Raw genomic sequence first — 18,250 nt, 5'->3', positions numbered from 1 at the left:
GTGAGACACACGATCCTCTTGTCTCTGCCTCCCCAGCACGGGGATTGCAGGTGCACCCCACAATACCTGGCTTTTTCTTTTCATGTGGGTGCTTTGGATTGCGCGCAGGTCTTACTGAGCTACTGCCCCCAGCCCTCCTTCTGCCCCTTTAAACTTGCTATCAACCTGAAAATCTCAAGTCCAACATCACATCCATGAAATCCCTCAACTCTCAAGAGCTCAACCCTCTCCCCCCTCACATTTATTTCATATTTTCATAGCCCATAGCTCGCCGTATTCTAAATACTAAGATGCCTGTGACCTCCAGCGGACTGTGCTCGCCACAGGGCCTAGTGAAGACTGCCAGCCTTTATCACAGGTCCCAACAAAATGTCCACCCAATGACTTAATGGCACACTCCAATCTCTCCAGACCCAGCTGAATAATTAAGAGAGAGAATCAGAGCCACTTGTGTCGGTAGGGAACGAGAAGGACTGAACTGGCCAGTGGCCCAGGTGGCCTTGGCCCCCTGTGACCGGCTCACCTGGCTGGATAAGCTCGGCTGTGGCTGTGGCATTGGGCTTCTTCTTGCAAACATAAGGCAGGGCGATGCTGCAATCATAGTTCTGCCAGCCACCTGAGGACTCCGTGCGGATCACCCCGCAGTTCTCCTCACCTGGGTTGTCCGGCTGATCTGTGGGACAGGCGGGGTGCCAGCACCCCAGGAGAGGGAAGCTCATACTGTGCCCCACCCCCCAGCCCTCTTCAGAACCTCCTGTCTCCCTTCACTCCCTGGATGTCTGCGTTAGCACAGATGCCCAGCCCGCCATACAGCTCTTTCCATCCCACCACCAGGTCACCCGGTCACCGGGTCACCGGGTCACCCTGCATTTTAGCCTGGGCTCACACCATCCTAAAGCCCCTAATCAACAATGTTTATTTCAGCCACTACCTCCCTGGGTACACAGATGCAGCTATGTGTGTCTAAAAACTGTGACTAGAGACTGAAATTGGGTTCAACCCCTAGTCTAGACCAGGACTCAGTTGACTGAGTAGGGTGCCGGCAGCTCCCACTCCACACCAACACACTGGGTACATTCCAGGAAGGAATGGAAAAGCCAGCTTCCCACCTCCAGAGCAGGGTAGAAAGAAGCCAAGCATGGGGAGGGGAGCCAGGTGTCCCCATGTCTCACCGCTCTCCCAGTTGAGGTACTTGAGGGGCGAGTTGTCTGACCACTGCCAACCTCCACTGGTGTCCAAGTCATTAAGGCCAATCCACAGTGTCGAGCTGTAACCCGTGAGGAGCCCTGGTAGAAAGAGTGATCACTGAGAAATAAATGCCTTCCTTGGTCCTCCCACGTCAGAAGAGTCCAGGTCCTGCCTGGTGGTGGGAGCAGGGGCTGACCTCAGACTGCTGGTGTGTCGTCCCCGCCACCCCCAGCACGGGTCAGACTTCAACAGGCTGAGCCACAGGAGGCTGCCCCCCACCTCACCGTTGATGTAGGTCTGCTCGTGGATCTCCGTGATGCTCAGCAGGTCCGCACCTTGCTGCTCGCAGCTGGCCCAGGCCTCCCTCCAGGACAGTGTGGATTGGAAGTTAAACTGGTAGCAGCTGTCAGTCAGCTGGTCTTTGTCCCAGAAAGTCTCACAGTCGTTACCTGCCACGGCCACAGATGGATTGTGGGTCCCTCCCCCAACTCCCGCACAGGCTACACCACGGAAGAGGGACTTCCGGTCCCGAAAGCTCTTCAGCCCTCTCTGAGTCTGTCCGCCGCCCCCCAACCCCAGCTCCCCGTCCTTCATCGCCAGCCTCCCTTCAGGGCTCTCCCATTCTATTTCTCACTCTTGATGGGGCAGAATCCCCAGCGCTCATCTTTGCCATAGTCCTGGGTGGTCGCACACCACAGATGCCCATCTTCCCGGCCAGTGCTGGTGCAGCCATGGAACCACTGGTTGTCGTATTTGAAGGGAATGGTGCACGGCTTCCCGTGGGAGTTTCCCTGGATGGTGTAGACCTCTACAGGAGAAGAGAGCCATGCCTTGGTGCCTGGACCCCCACAGACTGCCTGCCCCACCCCACCCCAAGGGAAAAGCCACTATAACCCAGGAGACTGGGAATACGGGCCATGGCAACCAACAATGGCTTTAAAGAGAGAACCAACTCTAGCTAGGAACATGGGACAGGACACTGACACCCCACTAGGTGGGAAAAGACCTTTCCAACCGCTCCAGTATCTTCCCAATGTCACAGAGGGCTGAGCCAGCCAACCAAGGCTCCAGGCTGCCCCCAAAAGTTCTATCTTGGAACATGGGTGTCCTTCCAGGAAAGAATTCCAAAGATGGATCTGGTCACAAGCTCTTGAGTGACTAAGGTCCCCATTAACCACCCTCAAAACCTGTGTTGTGTTACCATGGCATCTTCAATTCTTTTAATTATTTTAATATACTATCAGGATTTTAAAAATCAATGGCATTTTATTTAGGTGGTGGGGAACACACACAATATATTAAAGTCAGAGGACAACTTACAGGAGCTGGTTCTCTCTCTCCTTCTGCTATGTGGGTCCCAGGGGTTGAATTTAAGTTGTCAGGTTTCTTGACAGGTGCAGACAGATGCGCTCACCCCACGGAGCCAGCTCACCAGCCCCAATGTCTTGTTTCTATTGTCTTACAACTAATGCAACCTGGAGTGGCTCTCTTGGCCCCGTTTCCTATCTCCTTTCAGCTCAAAGTGCTCGCACCACTTCCTCCCCCACCCCGCCTCTCTATGAGACATAGCCCAGCTTATCCTCAAACACACTGTGTAGCCAAGGCTAGCCTTAGTCCTCCTGCCCCCACCGCCCCAGTGCGGGGAGTGCAAACCTGAGTCTTGCCCGCCTTAAAAGCTCCCATGTCTTCACAGGCCGCACTCTCTAAGGTCTTTAGCAAGGCGGAAGGCCCTTCAGGCTCAGCACAATAGTGCTGTCCCCCTTATAGGGTCAGCCTTTTTCCAGAAAAATCAGATTAGTCTCCACAGCCACTGCACTTCCTGTTGTAAATCACTTTCCCTGGGCATGAATCCTCCTCTTGCAGGTTCTCCGTCACTTTATGGGATGATGCAAGCTAATTTTGAAATTTTCATTATTTTTACTTTCTAATCTTTAAATTTTCATTACATTTTGTTTATTTAGTGTGTGTGGGGTTTTTTTTTTTTTTTTTTTTTTTTTTTGGTTTTTCGAGACAGGGTTTCTCTGTGGCTTTGGAGCCTGTCCTGGAACTAGCTCTGTAGACCAGGCTGGTCTCGAGCTCACAGAGATTCGCCTGCCTCTGCCTCCCGAGTGCTGGGATTAAAGGCGTGTGCCACCATCGCCCGGCTCTTAGTGTGTGTTTTATAGGGCAACTTTCAGGAGTTATTTCTCTACTTGCACCATGTAGGTTTCGGGTAGCAGGCACCTTTACCTACTGAGTCACCTTGCTGATCTCTAATTTTTAATTTCATGTGTGTGCACACTCATGCAAAGGTGTGTGTATATACACACACAAGCATGTATCCATAGGCACACATGTGCACATGGAAGATGTCAGCATAGACCCCCATGTCCCTGTTTGGTTGTTTCCAGTCTCAAGGCCTTTGCATGTCTCCTCCTCTTGACAATTCATATTTCAGAGGAAAAAGAACAAATTTGCATCTTCAGAAAAGCCCTCTCTAGTCTCCTAAGAAACCAGCTATCCTCTATATAATCTTCTTTCCAATGCTTACTTCTGATCTTTTTTGCCATCTGGGTTATCTATGAGCTACCCACTTTGGGTTTTTCTTTTCTTTCTTTCTTTCTTTCTTTCTTTCTTTCTTTCTTTCTTTCTTTCTTTCTTTCTTTCTTTCTTTCTTTGCCATCTGGGTTATCTATGAGCTACCCACTTTGGGTTTTTCTTTTCTTTCTCTTTCTTCCTTCTTTCCTTCCTTTCTTTCTTTCTTTTCTTTCCTTTTTGTGTGTGTGCGGGTTGGGGGGGTGGTTGAGACACATTTTTCTCTGTGTAGCCCTGGCTGTTCTGGAAATTGCTCTGTAAACCAAGCTGACCTCGAACTCAGAGATCCACCTGCCTCTGGGATTAAAGGTGTGCGCCACCTCCGCCTCTGCATATGACAGTGTCTTCTCATTAGCCTGGGGCTTAAAGAGTCAGCCAGGCTGACCGTCCCTGGAGCCCCAGGGATCCGTGTCTACCTTCCCAGTGCTGGGATTATAAGCATGTTGCTCTACATGTTGTCTTTTTATGCAGATTCTGGGGATTTCACCTGTGTCCTCATACTTAAGTGACAAGCACTTTATTGACTAAGTCATCTCTCCAGCCTCTGTTTGAATTTAAAAAATAATCAAATTAAATGCTTTGAAGTTAATTTTCCTAATTATTTAAAACTTCTTCCTGTTTAACGGTGACTGCCAAGGGTCCACAGCTGTCAAAGGCCTTGTTACCCTAGCCCTGTCCCTTTGGCACCTCTTGCCAGCAAGCAGCCCCTCACCATAGTAGGGCCGAGCACACAGGTCCTCCTCACTGCCATAGATGTTCCACTGGCCGCTGCGGGTCTGGTCACCACGCTCAAGGGCACCAGGCTTGGATGCATTGCCAGCACGGGCCCCCAGAAGCAGGGACAGCTGGTCCCCTAGTGTACGGCAATGCCAGCGAAGACTCAGGGCCTCTCGGTCGCATTCATACATGCCCAGGGAAACCGTGGTGTTGGCGACCGGCCAGCCTGTTCCCAGGCACTGCATGGAACCCAAGTTGAAGAGTCGATTGCGGGAGACCCACTTCCAGCGCTGGGCTGGGAGACTGGCGTTACACACTGGGGTGACTCGGACCTGCACACCCTGGGCCTCCAGACAGCCCTGCATCCCCTGGCTGAAGATGAGGAAGACATCAGGTTCTGGAAGGAAAGGCAGAACAGGTCGTCATCACAACCTTGGCCTTGATGACTGCTAAGGCCTGCAGGCCCTTACCACGTATACTTGTCTCAGGTGTCAAGTCGCTTGGTCCTCTCTGTCACAGTTCAAGGCAGGGTGAGGGCACTGACCTGCTCCTGTATTCAGAGATGGCATTGCCCATTCTCGTTCAGCCTCATCACCACCCCGAAGCAGGATCAGGCCTCTGCCCAACTCTACAGTCAAGCCCAACTCTCCAGAGCACATCCATCCCTCATACACATGTGCCCTTTGTCCATGGCTTCATTTTCTTTACTGTAGTTACCTACTGACAACTGCTGTCCTAAGATATTAAATGGAAAACTCTAGAAATAAATCATCCCTAAGTTTTAAGGAACTGTCATTATAATATTTTTATAATTTTCCTATTTCCTTACTGTGGAGGTTTGAAAGAAAATGGTCCCCCAAAGGGAGAGGCACAGTTAAGAGGTGTGGCTTCACTGGAGTGGGTGTGGCTTCGCTGGAGTAGGTGTGGCACTTCTAGAGGAAGTGTGTCACTGTGGGGGTGGGCTTTGAGGCCACATATCCGGTTTAAGCCACACCCTGTGGAAGCAGGGCAGTCTAGTGCTTGCTTGTCCAGCTGGTCTCCAAGAGGCCAAGCCCACGGAAGACGATTTCACACTCGGCAAGGACCAGTGGACCTCGGGCCTGCACTGTACAGGACCTCGCTGAATTCACGCAGCTTGCGGGCTCTTTCTCATCACATTGGTGGCTCTTCGGGAGGTTTTTGGTTTTACTCTGTCAGTCACATGCCACAGGGGCAGTTTTCCCTGAAAAGTCTGTTCTTTCTCAAATGTTTCCCCCTTAGAATCAGCAGAGAGCTGATGCTTCTCAAATTCCTTATCTGGAATTATTAACTAAAACTCCTAGTCCTGGGAGCTTTTCTGAGTCAACAGAGACAGTTAGGTACACATGAGAAAAGAACACTTGAAGCATTAACCATGTCTCATGGCTGTGGAAAGGAGAGTAGGGCATGCACACAGAGAACAGAGGAAAGGCCTCAGATGTACACATAGTGTCAGTGGTTGAGAGTAAGTTCCCTGGGCGCCTGGTAGGGTCTGGTATGCTCTAATAGGAAAAATGTAAAATGTGGGATGAGAGATCCATCTTTACCATACACAGGAGCTTATACTGGTGGGAGGAGCGTGGTATGGTGGATGGGAAAAGAGCGTATATCAAAGTCTGCCTTGATCCTTTTGTAGAAAAGGGAACCGTATCTTATCTTGCAGACTTGAAAGAATTGTGCGGGTTTGAATATTGTAACCAGAGACTGCGTTTCATTTCCTGGCCGCCCAGACCCAAACAATCACACAGAAACTATATTAATTACAACACTGTTTGGCCTATTAGCTCAGGCTTCTTATTAACTAAATCTTACGCCTTAAATTAACCCATTTCTATTATTTTATATTTCACTATGAGGCTCATGGTTTGTTACCTCTTGCTTCTTGGGCGACTACATGGAGTCTCCCTGATTCCACCTTCTTTCCTCCTCTATTTCTTCTTGGATTTCCTACCTTGCTATATTCTGCCCTGCCATAGGCCAAAAGAGCTCCTTTATAAACCAATGGCAATAAAACATATTCACAATATACAGACGGGAATCCCACATCAGAATATTGTTGTCCTTAAAGCACTGTGCCCATGTCCATTACTCCTTAACTTTGTCACCACAAGTAGCTGCCAGCTGACATCAGTGCTGCAAGAGCAGGGGGTGTCTGGCTGATATTTAGTTAAACCTGCAAAAATGCTGCACTCTGTGTCTAGAATAAGACTATGTAGGGGGCGGAAAAGTGTATTGGGGAAGCACAAAGGGGAACAATGGGGGCTTTTGTAATGATTATGATGTATTTCTCAAAATATGATGTGTTTCTTAAAAGTCAAAAATAAGAACCAATAATAAAGCCATTCATGCGACCCTGGTAAGAAAAACCCTGTTTAAGTATAAATAAAGATGCTCATCAGAGCTACTCAGCGCCACTTGAGTGCAATCCACCTGGTGGTCAGACTTCTTCCTTGCTCTGACAACCCCTTGCCTGTCTCAGAACCTGAACCAGAGCCAAAGCTGAACCCCAGCAATACCCAGTGTCTCAGGCCACTTCCTGTTACCTGCAAGTTACAGAACCCTCAGCTCCTTCTGGAGCATCACGTCTGCCTGCAGGCTGCTTCGCTTCCGGCCATGTCATTAGTGGATTAAACCTCTGAATTATTAGCAAGGCACATGAATTAAATGTTTTCCTTTGTAAGAGTTGCCATGGTCATGGTGTCTCTTCACAGCAATAGAAACCCTAAGACACAACATTAATTTCTTACTGTGCCCAGTTTATGACCCTGTTGGGTTGTTTCCCAGTCTCAAGCCTTTGCACTATTTCCTCTACCTGACAATTCACATTTCAGAAGACCAAAAAATACTACTACTAATAATAATAATTTAAAAAATCAGATTTTCAGAGCCCTCTCTAATCTAATAAACCATAGATATGCTCTATTTTATGGTTTGATTAGGATTTTCCTTTCAATATTTACTTTTGATTCCCCACATACACATTTGAATTATCTGTGAGCCCGATGCCTGCATTATCTGGTAATTTTTACTTTCTACTAGACACGGTGGATAATGTCTACTAATTGTTTTAGACATCTTTATTTAATGTGAATATGTGTGTACCTGACTGTATGCATGTACACTGCATGCACGCCATGCCTAACGATACCCGAGAGAGGACACTGGATCCCCTAGAGCCGGAGTTACAGACAGTTGTGAATTGTCTGATGTGGGTGCTGGGAACTAAACCTGGGTCCTCGGGAAGAGCAGCAAGTGCTCTTAGCAGCTTAGCCATCTCTCCAGCCCCCGTGTCTATTATATATCAGATATCATGAGTCTTGTGGATGATGTTCTTGTGGATATGATTATTTAAAATTTCCTATAAAGATTGTCGAGTCCTGTTTTGACAGGCAGTTACATTCACAGTAGATCACTTGGATCTTGTGGAAGGTGAACTCCGGGCTTTGTCATGCCTTGAGTCTTGGGGTGTACCCCTTAGCCTTAGACTCAATCTTGAAGTGAGGCCCCACTGGGGTTTTAGAAGACCTCAGATGACGACCTCAGTTGATGACCGTAGGCCCCTTTGACTTGATGGAACTTTCTTGCAAACTCTGTTCAGGAGATAGCTTAGACTCTGCGTCCAGCTGCTGCTTCTGGCTGGATGTGGGGACCTGGGACCTTTCCCTGCATATGATAACTTAGGAACCACCAAGGTTCTGAGGCGGTCTGTCGGAAGAACATCAATGACTGCTTCCTGTGTAGAACCTTCCCTGTTGGCTTTTAGCCTTTTTAGTAACCCCAAACTCAGGTCTCTGTTTCTGCAGTCCCAGTCAGCACCTCAAGCTGAGCAGTGTGTTCAGGTTGCTCAACATACCACTCACCTAGGTTTCTTTTCTTTTTAAGAGTATACTTTCTAGCCAAGTGATGATGGTGCACACTCTTAATCCTAACACTTGGGAGACAGAGGCAGACGGATCTCTGTGAGTTTGAGGCCAGCCTGGTCTACAGAGCCAATTCTGGGACAGGCTCCAAAGCTACAGAGAGAAACCCTGTCTTGAAAAACAACAACAACAAAAAAGAATGTACTTTCTTTTTGAATTTGTTATTATATTTTAAAATTTACCCCTTGCTTTTGTGTGTGTGTGTGTGTACACGCGCGCACGCGCGCGCCTCTGTGTAGGTGACTATGTGTGCTCTCACACAGTTTGCAGAAAGTCAGTTCTCTCCCTCCGCCATTCAGATCCTGGGAATTGAACTCAGATCATCAGGCTGGGCAGCAGGCATCTACCAGCTAAGCTGTCTCACCCTCCTTGCTTTTTTCTTTCGAAGATCTTTTCCTCTCTCCATCTGCTGTGTGTTAGTTCCTCTCTACTGCCATCAGACGGTCATACACTTTATTCGTAGTCTCTAGGTGTTCTTGGTCATAGAGTTAGACATCAACAAACTAGTCTGCCATTGCTAGAAGCAGGGTTTACTATCCCACATGATCTATTTCCTGTTTCCCCTCTTTCTTCTAAGTTCCCGAGAACCTTTTGTGTCTTCTCCTTCGCTGTGCCCCTAGCTCCTATAACCCTGACACACAGCAGAGCTCAACACACACTGGGTAGCAAGTGTGCATGCACGAACAAATCTCATACCTACGTCATAATTAAAACCAAGCCTGACGTGCTACTCCTCATCCGAGCTGCTAGATTTGTTTTTCTCTATTTTCTTTCTTTGTTTTTTTCTTTTCTAGTTTTTCAAGACAGAGTTTCTCTGTAGCTTTGGAGCCTATCCTGGAGCTAGCTCTTGTAGACCAGGTTGGCCTCGAACTCACAGAGATCCACTTGCCCCTGCCTCCCAGGTGTTGGAATTAAAGGCGTGCGCCACCATCGCCCGGCTTAGGTTTGTTTTTTGTCTAATACATAGTGCCACAAACTCCTGTCAAAATACTATAGTGGGAAGTCCAGTGGGGCCCTGTCCCTCTATCCTGACAGCACGGGGTGTGTGTGTGTGTGTGTGTGTGTGTGTGTGTGTGTGTGTGTAGGGGTCCTCTCTGGCAAGATGTATGTGAGCTTCCCTCAGTACCATCTGGGTGGCTGCCACAGATAAACTTCCTGTCACTGGCTGTCCACCCTTGGTCTGCTCTTCTCCTCCTGCGGTCTGAGTGTTTACACCCTTCCTCAAATATCTATTTTGAAATCTTAACCCTTGAGTGAGGGTGTTAGGGCGTGGGCCTCTAGGAAGTGCTGCGGTTATAAGGGTAATCACATTAATTAACAGGATCCATGCCCTTATAAAAGACTCCCTGGGGCAGGGCTGGAGATGTAGCTCTGTCGGTGGAGGGCTTGCCTAGCACACACCAAGTCCTGGGTCCAATCCTCAGCACCACACAAACCAGACATAGTGGGTGCATGCCGGGAACCCCACCGCCAGCAGTCAGGAGGTAAGAGTAGGGGAATTAGTTCATGGTCGTCCTTAGCTATGTAACAGACTTCAGGGCCAACCTGAGCTAACTGAGTCTCCACTGCCCTTTCAACCTATGAGGTAATAGTGAGAAGGGCTGTGTGGAAGGAATGAGTCTCACCAGACACTGAAGCTGTCGACGCCTTGATCTTTGACTCTGTAGCTTCCAAATCTGGAACCAAACAAGTCTCTGTTATTTATAGCCCTCCTAATTGTGATGTTTTGTGATGAACACAAATGACCCCCTATTTCTGGAATAGAGAAATATAACTAGAACCAGGATTTGATCCAGACCTACCCAATCTTCCTTTAAGGTTGAGTATCTTTGTGGGATGCAGGTTCATGTGTGTATGCACGTGTGTGTATGTGTGTGTTATGATGTATGCACATGTCACATATATGGGTACATGAGCCCACATGCCATGTTTGGAGGCCAATATTCTGCTTTATTGTTCCCTGTTTTATTCTCTTGAGACAGAGTCTCTCAGGGAACCAGCTAGGCTGGCAACCGACAAGCCCCAGCGATCTTCCTGTCTCTGCCTACACAGTGCCAGGGGCCGAGGTGCAGGCACAGCCACACCTGGCTCCACCCACCCATGGACACAGGACTGAACTCAGGATCCCATGCTTGCACAGCAAGCCCTCTTACCCACTGAACGATCATCCCAAACCCCAGGCTGGCTATGGTGTCTACAATTCCACTCCGGGGAAGACAACAACAAATGAAAGCAGCCATAGCAAGGGAAAGGGCCTGGGAGCAGAAAAGAGCCATGATATTGCTTGCTTTTATAAATGCTTCCCAGAGGAAGGAGTGGACAAAATGGCTCAAAACTTCTGGCTGGCGTGGGTCCGCAGTGGGACAGTGTCTTTTGTTCCCAGCCAGCTAATCCACAGGCATAGCAGCTCAGTCCCAGTCAGACTGAAGGTGCGGTGACAAATGTCTAATGAAAGGATCAAAAGAGCTGGGCGGTGGTGGCGCACACCTTTAATCCCAGCGCTCGGGAGGCAGATCTCTGTGAGTTCGAGGACAGCCAGGGCTGTTACACAGAGAAACCCTGTCCCAGAAAGGGGGAAAAACACAGAGAGAGAGACCAAAAGAGGTCCACACCAGTCGGCAAAGGCCACTCCAAGCCCCTTTCACTTGACAGATGAGAAAACTGAAACCTAGAGAAGGGGCTGGGACGCCCAACCTTGCCTTTCAGGACCTGGGTTCCCTCCTGTTCCATGAGACAAGGGTGCATGCCTCCTATGACCACCCTACTCCTGGGTTCAAGTCCACCTAACTTCCTGGAGTACCTGCCAAGGTACACAGCACATTTCAGGCCCCAAGGAAATCCCAGCACCTACCACCATCTTTACCCTCTTGGGATTTATAATCTTAGACAAAAACAACAACTTGGAACAAAGAAGCCCTTAAATTCCAGGGGTCTGGTTGGGTTATGAGAGTGATCTTAGCTGCCTTCTCGGGGTCAGAAAGCCACCTTAGGACGGAGTTCTGGAAACCTGAAGACCTGGAGGCAGAGTGGAAAACTGCGGGTCATGAGCTGCCGTGGCAGTGACTGAAAACAGACCCTGGCTGAGGAACAAAGACCAGAGGAGAGCAGAGGGCAAAGGAGAGGCGGAGGAGAGAATTCCTGTAGGTGGTTCTCGGGGACCCAGCCAAGCCAGGGGCCAGGGCACTTGGACATGGTGCAGGGACATAGCCTTGGCAGAGCAGAAAGCGCTGATCAGGGAGCAAAGGGAACGTAGGCTTGCTGAGAACCGCTGAGTTCTCTGAACCGGTGTTCTCACCAATCTCATACAGAGCAGGCAGGGGGAGAGGGGGATTCGAGGTGCAGAGACCTAATGCTCCAAAAGGGCTCCTCCAGCCTCATTCCTTCCACAGTGCACATCCCCACACCTGGGAGGACAGGATGCCAGTGCCCATCTCAGAGATTCCAACCCCCAACACACCAGGTCTCAGGTTGTCCTGCCCAGGGACAAAGTGACCACTTGTATGCTTGCTGTCAATCACCTCATGCCAGGACAGTGCCACCTGTCAAGCTGTGGCTCAACACATATTTATGAATGAATAAATCAATGAAGCTAATCAGTGGCTTGTGCACTGGGCAGCGGTTGGATGTAAGTCATGCATTCATTCAGCAAATGCTTGCTAGGAATGTCAGGACTAGGAACGTAACTGTGTTGTAAGCTGCTCAGCAAGTACATGGCCCTGGGTTCAACTGCCAGTACCACACACACACACACACACACACACACACACACACGGCAACCAGTATTCATATTTGAAACATCCAAGCATATCCACCCAGCATGGAGGCATATACCTGCATTCTATCCCAGCCCTTGGGAGTTGAAGGCAGGAGAGGCTCATCCTCAATGACATAGCAAGTTGAAGGCCAGCCTGAGCTACATGAAACTCGGTTAAAAACAAAGCAGGAACAGGGAGGAGGAAGGAATTTTATAGGTGCCAGGTCTTGAGGACACAGCGGCAGATCCCAGCCCTCCTCACAGTCTGCTGAACTCAGGAATGGAGATGATGGCCAAATCCCTAGCCTCAGTGAGCCGCCCGCCCTTTGCTTTTGTTTGCCTAGCAAGCTTCCCCTTTCTTCTCCTTCCCCCCTCCCCACCTCCTTCTATATAAACAATAGGCTATGGCTGCATGGGTGGACACCAGGCTCACTCTTGACTGACGACAGTACCCAATCCCCTTGGCCACCGTGATGTAAGTGACACAGAACTCAAACCCGGCCAGGCAGAGAATGATCTGAGAATAAAGAAAGTTTTATTTTTTGTAGAGTTCTCTAGATGGAGGCTGCCAACAATCAGGTTTCCTATCCTGAAGGGGTGGACATAAAAAGAAATAGAGCTGAATACTGGAAGGAGAAGCACTCTCCGCTAACCCTGGGCATCGAGTCTCCTGCCCTGCGCTCCCATGTCTCCCCTGAGCTCTGCCCCCATTCTGTGAATTGCCCAGGATCATGACCTTTGTTCTCTTTTTGCTGTTGGGGGTAGAACCCAGGTCTTTACACACCCTGAGCAAGCGCTCTGCCACTGTGCCACACCCTCGGTTTGTGCTGAACTTGCCTGCTTTATGCTCCTATTCTGTTAATTTTAAGAATCCTTGGGACCAGAGCCCATCTTCCTTACTCTCCAGGAGGTAGTTGTTCCAAAATCCCTCTGCCTTTGCCAGACCAGTTTCTTGAGTCCGCAGTGGTAGGTGGGTCCTTCCAGGGGAGGCTGGACCCCCAGTGCATTCTCCTGACCACCCTCCGGCTGCTCCCCTAACCCACCAATCCTCTCAGCCCATGCTGATGACAGGCCTGTGTGAAGCACTGTCCTGGGCATCAGAAGGCAATTAGATCTGAGATGACACGGCCTTTGCCCTTGTGCTGTTTACAAGGAAGCTGGAGAGGAACATCCTGAAGCAATTCATGAAAAAGCTACAAGCCACACACCAACACGTGTGCAAATCGGCCAGCCTGAAGTCATACTGCGCAGCTGGAATGGAGGTGCTGGATAGAAAAGAGCTTTAAGGGTAACTGGAGTCTATCTCTCCGATACTGCCTCAGAGACCTCGAGACCTCAAAGCAATGGCCAGACAAAAACCTGTAGTCCACTCTTTTAGCATCTCAGATGACCAGGTCATTGTCATGGATATGTATTCCCATACACAGAGACAAGTGGGTTATTTGAGGTTATTTCTCTATGGGATGGTCCTGGCTGTCCTGGAACTCATTTTGAGACCAGGCTGGCCTCGAACTCACTGAGATTGACCCGCCTCTGCCTCCCAAGTGCTGGGATTAAAAACGTGTGCCACCACTGCCCAGCTTGGCAAGTGGGTTTTAAAGCAATGTGCCTTGATTGAAGAGATGCCTGTCTTCTTTCTCTCCTTCTCTCCCGCCCCCCACCCCAAGGTTCTGCTGGAGTCCTGGGTCAAAGGCTCGCTGAAGGCTTTGCTTCTCCACAGAAACCTTCCTCACTGCTCTTACAGCTTGCTGGACTCCTCCGGAGCAGACCCAGACAGAGGGCTGAGGCCCTGGCTAACCAGCTGCTCTAGATGACAAGCTGAAGACATCACTGTTGAAGGAAGCGGCGGAGAAGCTAATTCTAGCACAGCGCCTGGCACGCAGCAGACTCTCAGGCAATCTCTGTGGAGCGAAAAGGCCTGTCCAAGAAAACCCTGAAGGCGCGAGCAGAGGCGAGGACAGAGGGTGTTCCAAGTTGGGGAGCCGCGCGGGAGCAAAGGCCAGACTCTGGAATCTGAAACTGGGGGCCCAGCACCCATCTGGCTTAGCTCTTAGAGAGCTGGTGACTTTGGGGTGGGAGGGAGCTATGACCCAGAGAAGGCATTGCAGGGTGGCCTCCAGCCCTTCAACCTCTCTCTTGTTATTCTCCCCAGGTCACACAGAGGCAGAGGTGAGGGGTCATTCCAGGGAGAGCCAGAGGCTGGCCACAGGGCTGCTAGCCAAGCGAAACAGCTGTTTTCAATTGGCCTTAAGGCCAAGCCTGGAAATGTCTCCCTGACTCAGCAGAAGCTGCCAGCTCCGCCCTGCTAAGGGGCCAACCGTGGGGACCAAGCAGTTCACTCAACATTCCCTCCGCTAGCCTGCGCCCATATACCTGTAGACACACTGATCCTCATCCCTCCGTCTTAGGCGCCCAGTCCTCCCACCACTGCACCCTATCCAAACCCTGGAGTGGGCTTCCCTCTCCCTTTCTCGTTGCTTAGCAGTCATCGTCAGTTCCAGTCTGAACTGCGGGCAGTCGCTGCCTCAAGCGCAGTACGCCTAAGCCTTCGCCCACAGCGCTCGCCCTTGCTAGGGTACAGTCCCTTGCTCCAGTCCTACGGAATTCACTGCTTTCCAGACATACACTTCTTTCTGCTTTACCATGGGTTGCTAAGTGTGCCATCCTGTGTCTGACGGAACGTGTGTAGTGGCGGGACAGAGCTTTTGCAGGAGACAGCGGGAAGCCCCGATTCCAATGCTTTCCTGCTTCCCGGGGATCTGCAGGTACTGTCCCCAGGAAAAGGTCTCAGTGGGGCTTGCATCCTGGGTCCTCTGGGAATACAAATCACTACCTGGCTTTCTCCCTTGCTGTTGGGAGTGTTGGATCTTAGCCAGGTGTGGTGGCACATGCGGACAAGCCTAGCACTCAGGAGGCTCAAGGCAAGATGATTGACAGATAGGCCAGCCTGGGTTACAAAGTGAGATCCTCACTGCTCTTCTACAGGAACAGAATTCACTTGCCAGTGGCCATGTAAGGCGGCTAAAAAAAGCCGGCAACTCCAGCTCCAGGGGATCTGACACCCTCTTCTGATCTCCTAGGGCACCTGTGCACATGACACAATTCACACAAACACATATACACACACATTAATTTTTATTTGTTTTTTAAAAAGCAACTTCAAAAAAACACAACATGAGGGGGCGGGGAGTATGGAACTCATTCCACCCACTCTGATGGCCTCTGTCTTCTCAGAACCATGCACTAAAATCCTTTTCAGCCTGCTACTTCCCAGGCTTATCTTCCAAGACCAAGAGCACAATCATATAGAGCCCACAGAAGCTGTGGAGGGATCCTAGAGACAGACTCTGTTTGGTCCCCTCCGGAACAGCTCCTTCCAGTTCACTAGGATCCAGCCCTTCATCCACAAGCGTCCCAGGAGCCCACCACACCCACCAAGATATGCATCTGCAGGGGTGCCTGGCACCACCCAGATCTGCACCCAGCTCACCGGGACCTCTCTCCAGAGGCCGTCTGCGGGTCCACAGCCAAAATAAACAACCCAACAGCCTCTTCCTTCCTGATGAGGGTACTTGCACAACCACGGATACTATGACGGCAGGAAATGGTTTTCTGGACCAGTGAAGTCCAACCCCGTCGCCCCAGGCTAAACTCGGAATCCAGACCCGGGCACGCGTGGGTGGAACACATCCACACCAAAGTGCATGCCCTTGGCACCCCTGCTAGGACCTCGCCACCACCATCGGTCACTATTTTATTAAAGCAGGTCCCCAAGGCTCCTGTGAGCCAGCGTGTGTGGGAGGCAACTGTGAGCATATTATTTCATAACATCATTGATAGGAGCCTCTCGGGGTCCCAGCCTGCGTGCCAGGTTAGACACCCACATAACTGACAGTGGATCAATGGCGGAGTGAATGTATTTGGAGACATTCACACAAATTTGAGGAAAGCGGGTGTTTCTTTAAATTTAATTTTGACTTTTGTTGAAAGTGGGGCATCAAGGACTGAAAACTAAAGCACTAGAAATATTATTTTTCCTCTTCCCAGGGAGGGTGCTCAGAGGAACTTATAATAGTCAAGCGTGCCTCCTATATCGAGGAGCATAAAAATCACTGTAGAAACAGGGAAGGCACAAACATAGAGTCATAAAAGGAAATTAATATGAAGCTTTTTAAATAATAAAAAAATCAAGGCCTGTTCTACGAAAAAAAATATTAGAAATATGAGAAGGGCCCCTCCTGCTTACTATAGCAACAACAGAAATAAGGCTCTCTTTTGGGTCATTCTGTGGTTTCCAGTTTTCCATGGAATGCCAAGTAAATATTTCAGGAGGGCTGGAGAGACGGCTCAGGGGTTAAGGGCACTTGCTGCTTTTGCAAGGACCCAACTTCAGTTCCTAGCACCTCTGTCAAGCAGTGTTTCACAAACCCTGTAACTCCACGAGATCAGGCACGCTTCCGGCCTCTGTGGGTACTCACAAAAACATGTCCACGCATACAGGCACCTCCCCACACACAAACAGCATTTTTTAAGTTATTTGTTTTTATCTTATGTGCACTGGTGTTGCCATGGGTGTCAGGTCCCCTAGAACTGGAGTTAACAGACAGTTGTGAACTGGCATATGGGTGCTGGGAATTGAACCCTGGTCCTCTGGAAGAGCAGTCAGTGCACTTAACTGCTGAGCCATCTCTCCAGCCCCCATAAATAACATTTTTAAAAAATTTAAAAGCATGTACGGAGACCAAAGAAATACAGAATTATACCAAAACATAATGATGTGTTACTGAGAAGTTAAGGCTTTCAATATTAACATTCCATTCAATTCCTGGGTAGGAGCATTCCAAATTATTACCACTTGAACTCAAAGGCAGAAATTCTCAGCTGCCTGCCAGAGATCTTCACTGGCTGATTGGCCCCTGAGTGCTTGGGTGCTGTCCCTGGCTTCTCTGAGTCTGGGGTCAGGAGGAGATTTTGTTAAATAGCAGCTGAATTCAGAGGGCTTAAAAATCATGGCATCATCACTCCCTAGAAACCAGAAGGAACATATAGCAAGGTTAAATGATTGCCGAGAGCCCGCAAACAGTGGACTCTGGGCCTTTAAAGTTTTTGTTTTTTAAAGTTTTTAAATGTGTGTGGGGATGGGTGGGTGCGTACACACCTGTACATGTGTTTGTGTGTGTGTGTGGGGGGGTGCCCAAAAGGGCCAGAGATGTCAGATGCTCCTATACTGGGGTCTTAGGCAGGTGTGAGCTGCCTGACAGGGGTGCTGGGAATCAAACTCTAGTCCCCGGTATGAACAATGCGTGCTCTTCACTGATGACTGCTGAGCCGTCTTTCCAGCCATGAATCTTGGTCTTTTTGTTTGATTGTTTTTTTGTTTGTTTGTTTTGTTTTAAAGACAGAGCTTCTCTGTGTAGCCCTGGCTGTCCTGGACCTCGCTCTATAGACCACGCTGGCCTGGAACTCAGAGATCCCTCTACCTCTGCCTCTCGAGTGCTATGGTTAAGGGCGTGTGTCACCATGGCCTGGCTTGAATGTTGTTGGTCCTTTTAATAGATCTGATAGTTGTTACTGCTCTAACCCGCACAGCACGGGGGTGTGATCACGTGACTTTTGTGTGTGCTGTGTGTGTATCTGTGGTATGTGCACACACGTGTGGGTACTGTGGTGAGGAAGTCAGAGGAGAACTCAGGGGTCTTGCTCGATCACTCATCTTAGTCCCTCGAGGCAAGGTTTCTGAACCTGGAGCCAGGCTGGTGGCCAGCAATTCTCATCTCCACTGCCCCACCACCCTCCGCCCCAGGAGCAATGGGGTTACAGGTCCGGGTTCAGCCACACCTGGATTTTCTTTCTAAGATGTGGGTGTTGTGGATTTGAACTCAGGTCCTTGCTATTCTGCAGCAAACACTCATACCCACTGAGTCATCTGCCTTGTCCCCATAAAACTTATGCTCAATAATGTGAATAAAATTGAGAATTCGTACTAATTATACCAGTACAACCTGCAGAAACGAGGACTGTCCCAGGCAAACATGTGGTCACCCCGTATTTGTGGACTGGGGCACAGCACAATCTGTCA

The 18,250-nt window shown here is 49.6% G+C and overlaps 1 protein-coding gene across 2 annotated transcripts in view; it reads right to left on the bottom strand.

Annotated features, from left to right (window-relative positions):
• Nucleotides 1-18,250, bottom strand: part of Mrc2 (mannose receptor C type 2) — a 59,479-nt gene that overhangs the window by 21,558 nt on the left and 19,671 nt on the right. For both annotated transcript variants that reach the window (XM_057773325.1, XM_057773326.1), the window contains exons 2-6: nt 4,475-4,876; nt 1,823-1,996; nt 1,473-1,637; nt 1,173-1,286; nt 524-673 (exon numbers count right to left, since the gene is read on the bottom strand). In XM_057773325.1, the coding sequence (XP_057629308.1) occupies nt 524-673; nt 1,173-1,286; nt 1,473-1,637; nt 1,823-1,996; nt 4,475-4,876 (1,005 nt within the window). The remainder of the gene's footprint in view (nt 1-523; nt 674-1,172; nt 1,287-1,472; nt 1,638-1,822; nt 1,997-4,474; nt 4,877-18,250) is intronic.

The sequence above is a fragment of the Chionomys nivalis genome, chromosome 7 (genome assembly GCF_950005125.1).
Source record: "Chionomys nivalis chromosome 7, mChiNiv1.1, whole genome shotgun sequence".
Taxonomy (NCBI): domain Eukaryota; kingdom Metazoa; phylum Chordata; class Mammalia; order Rodentia; family Cricetidae; genus Chionomys; species Chionomys nivalis.
This window is presented reverse-complemented; position numbering and strand designations above follow the sequence as displayed.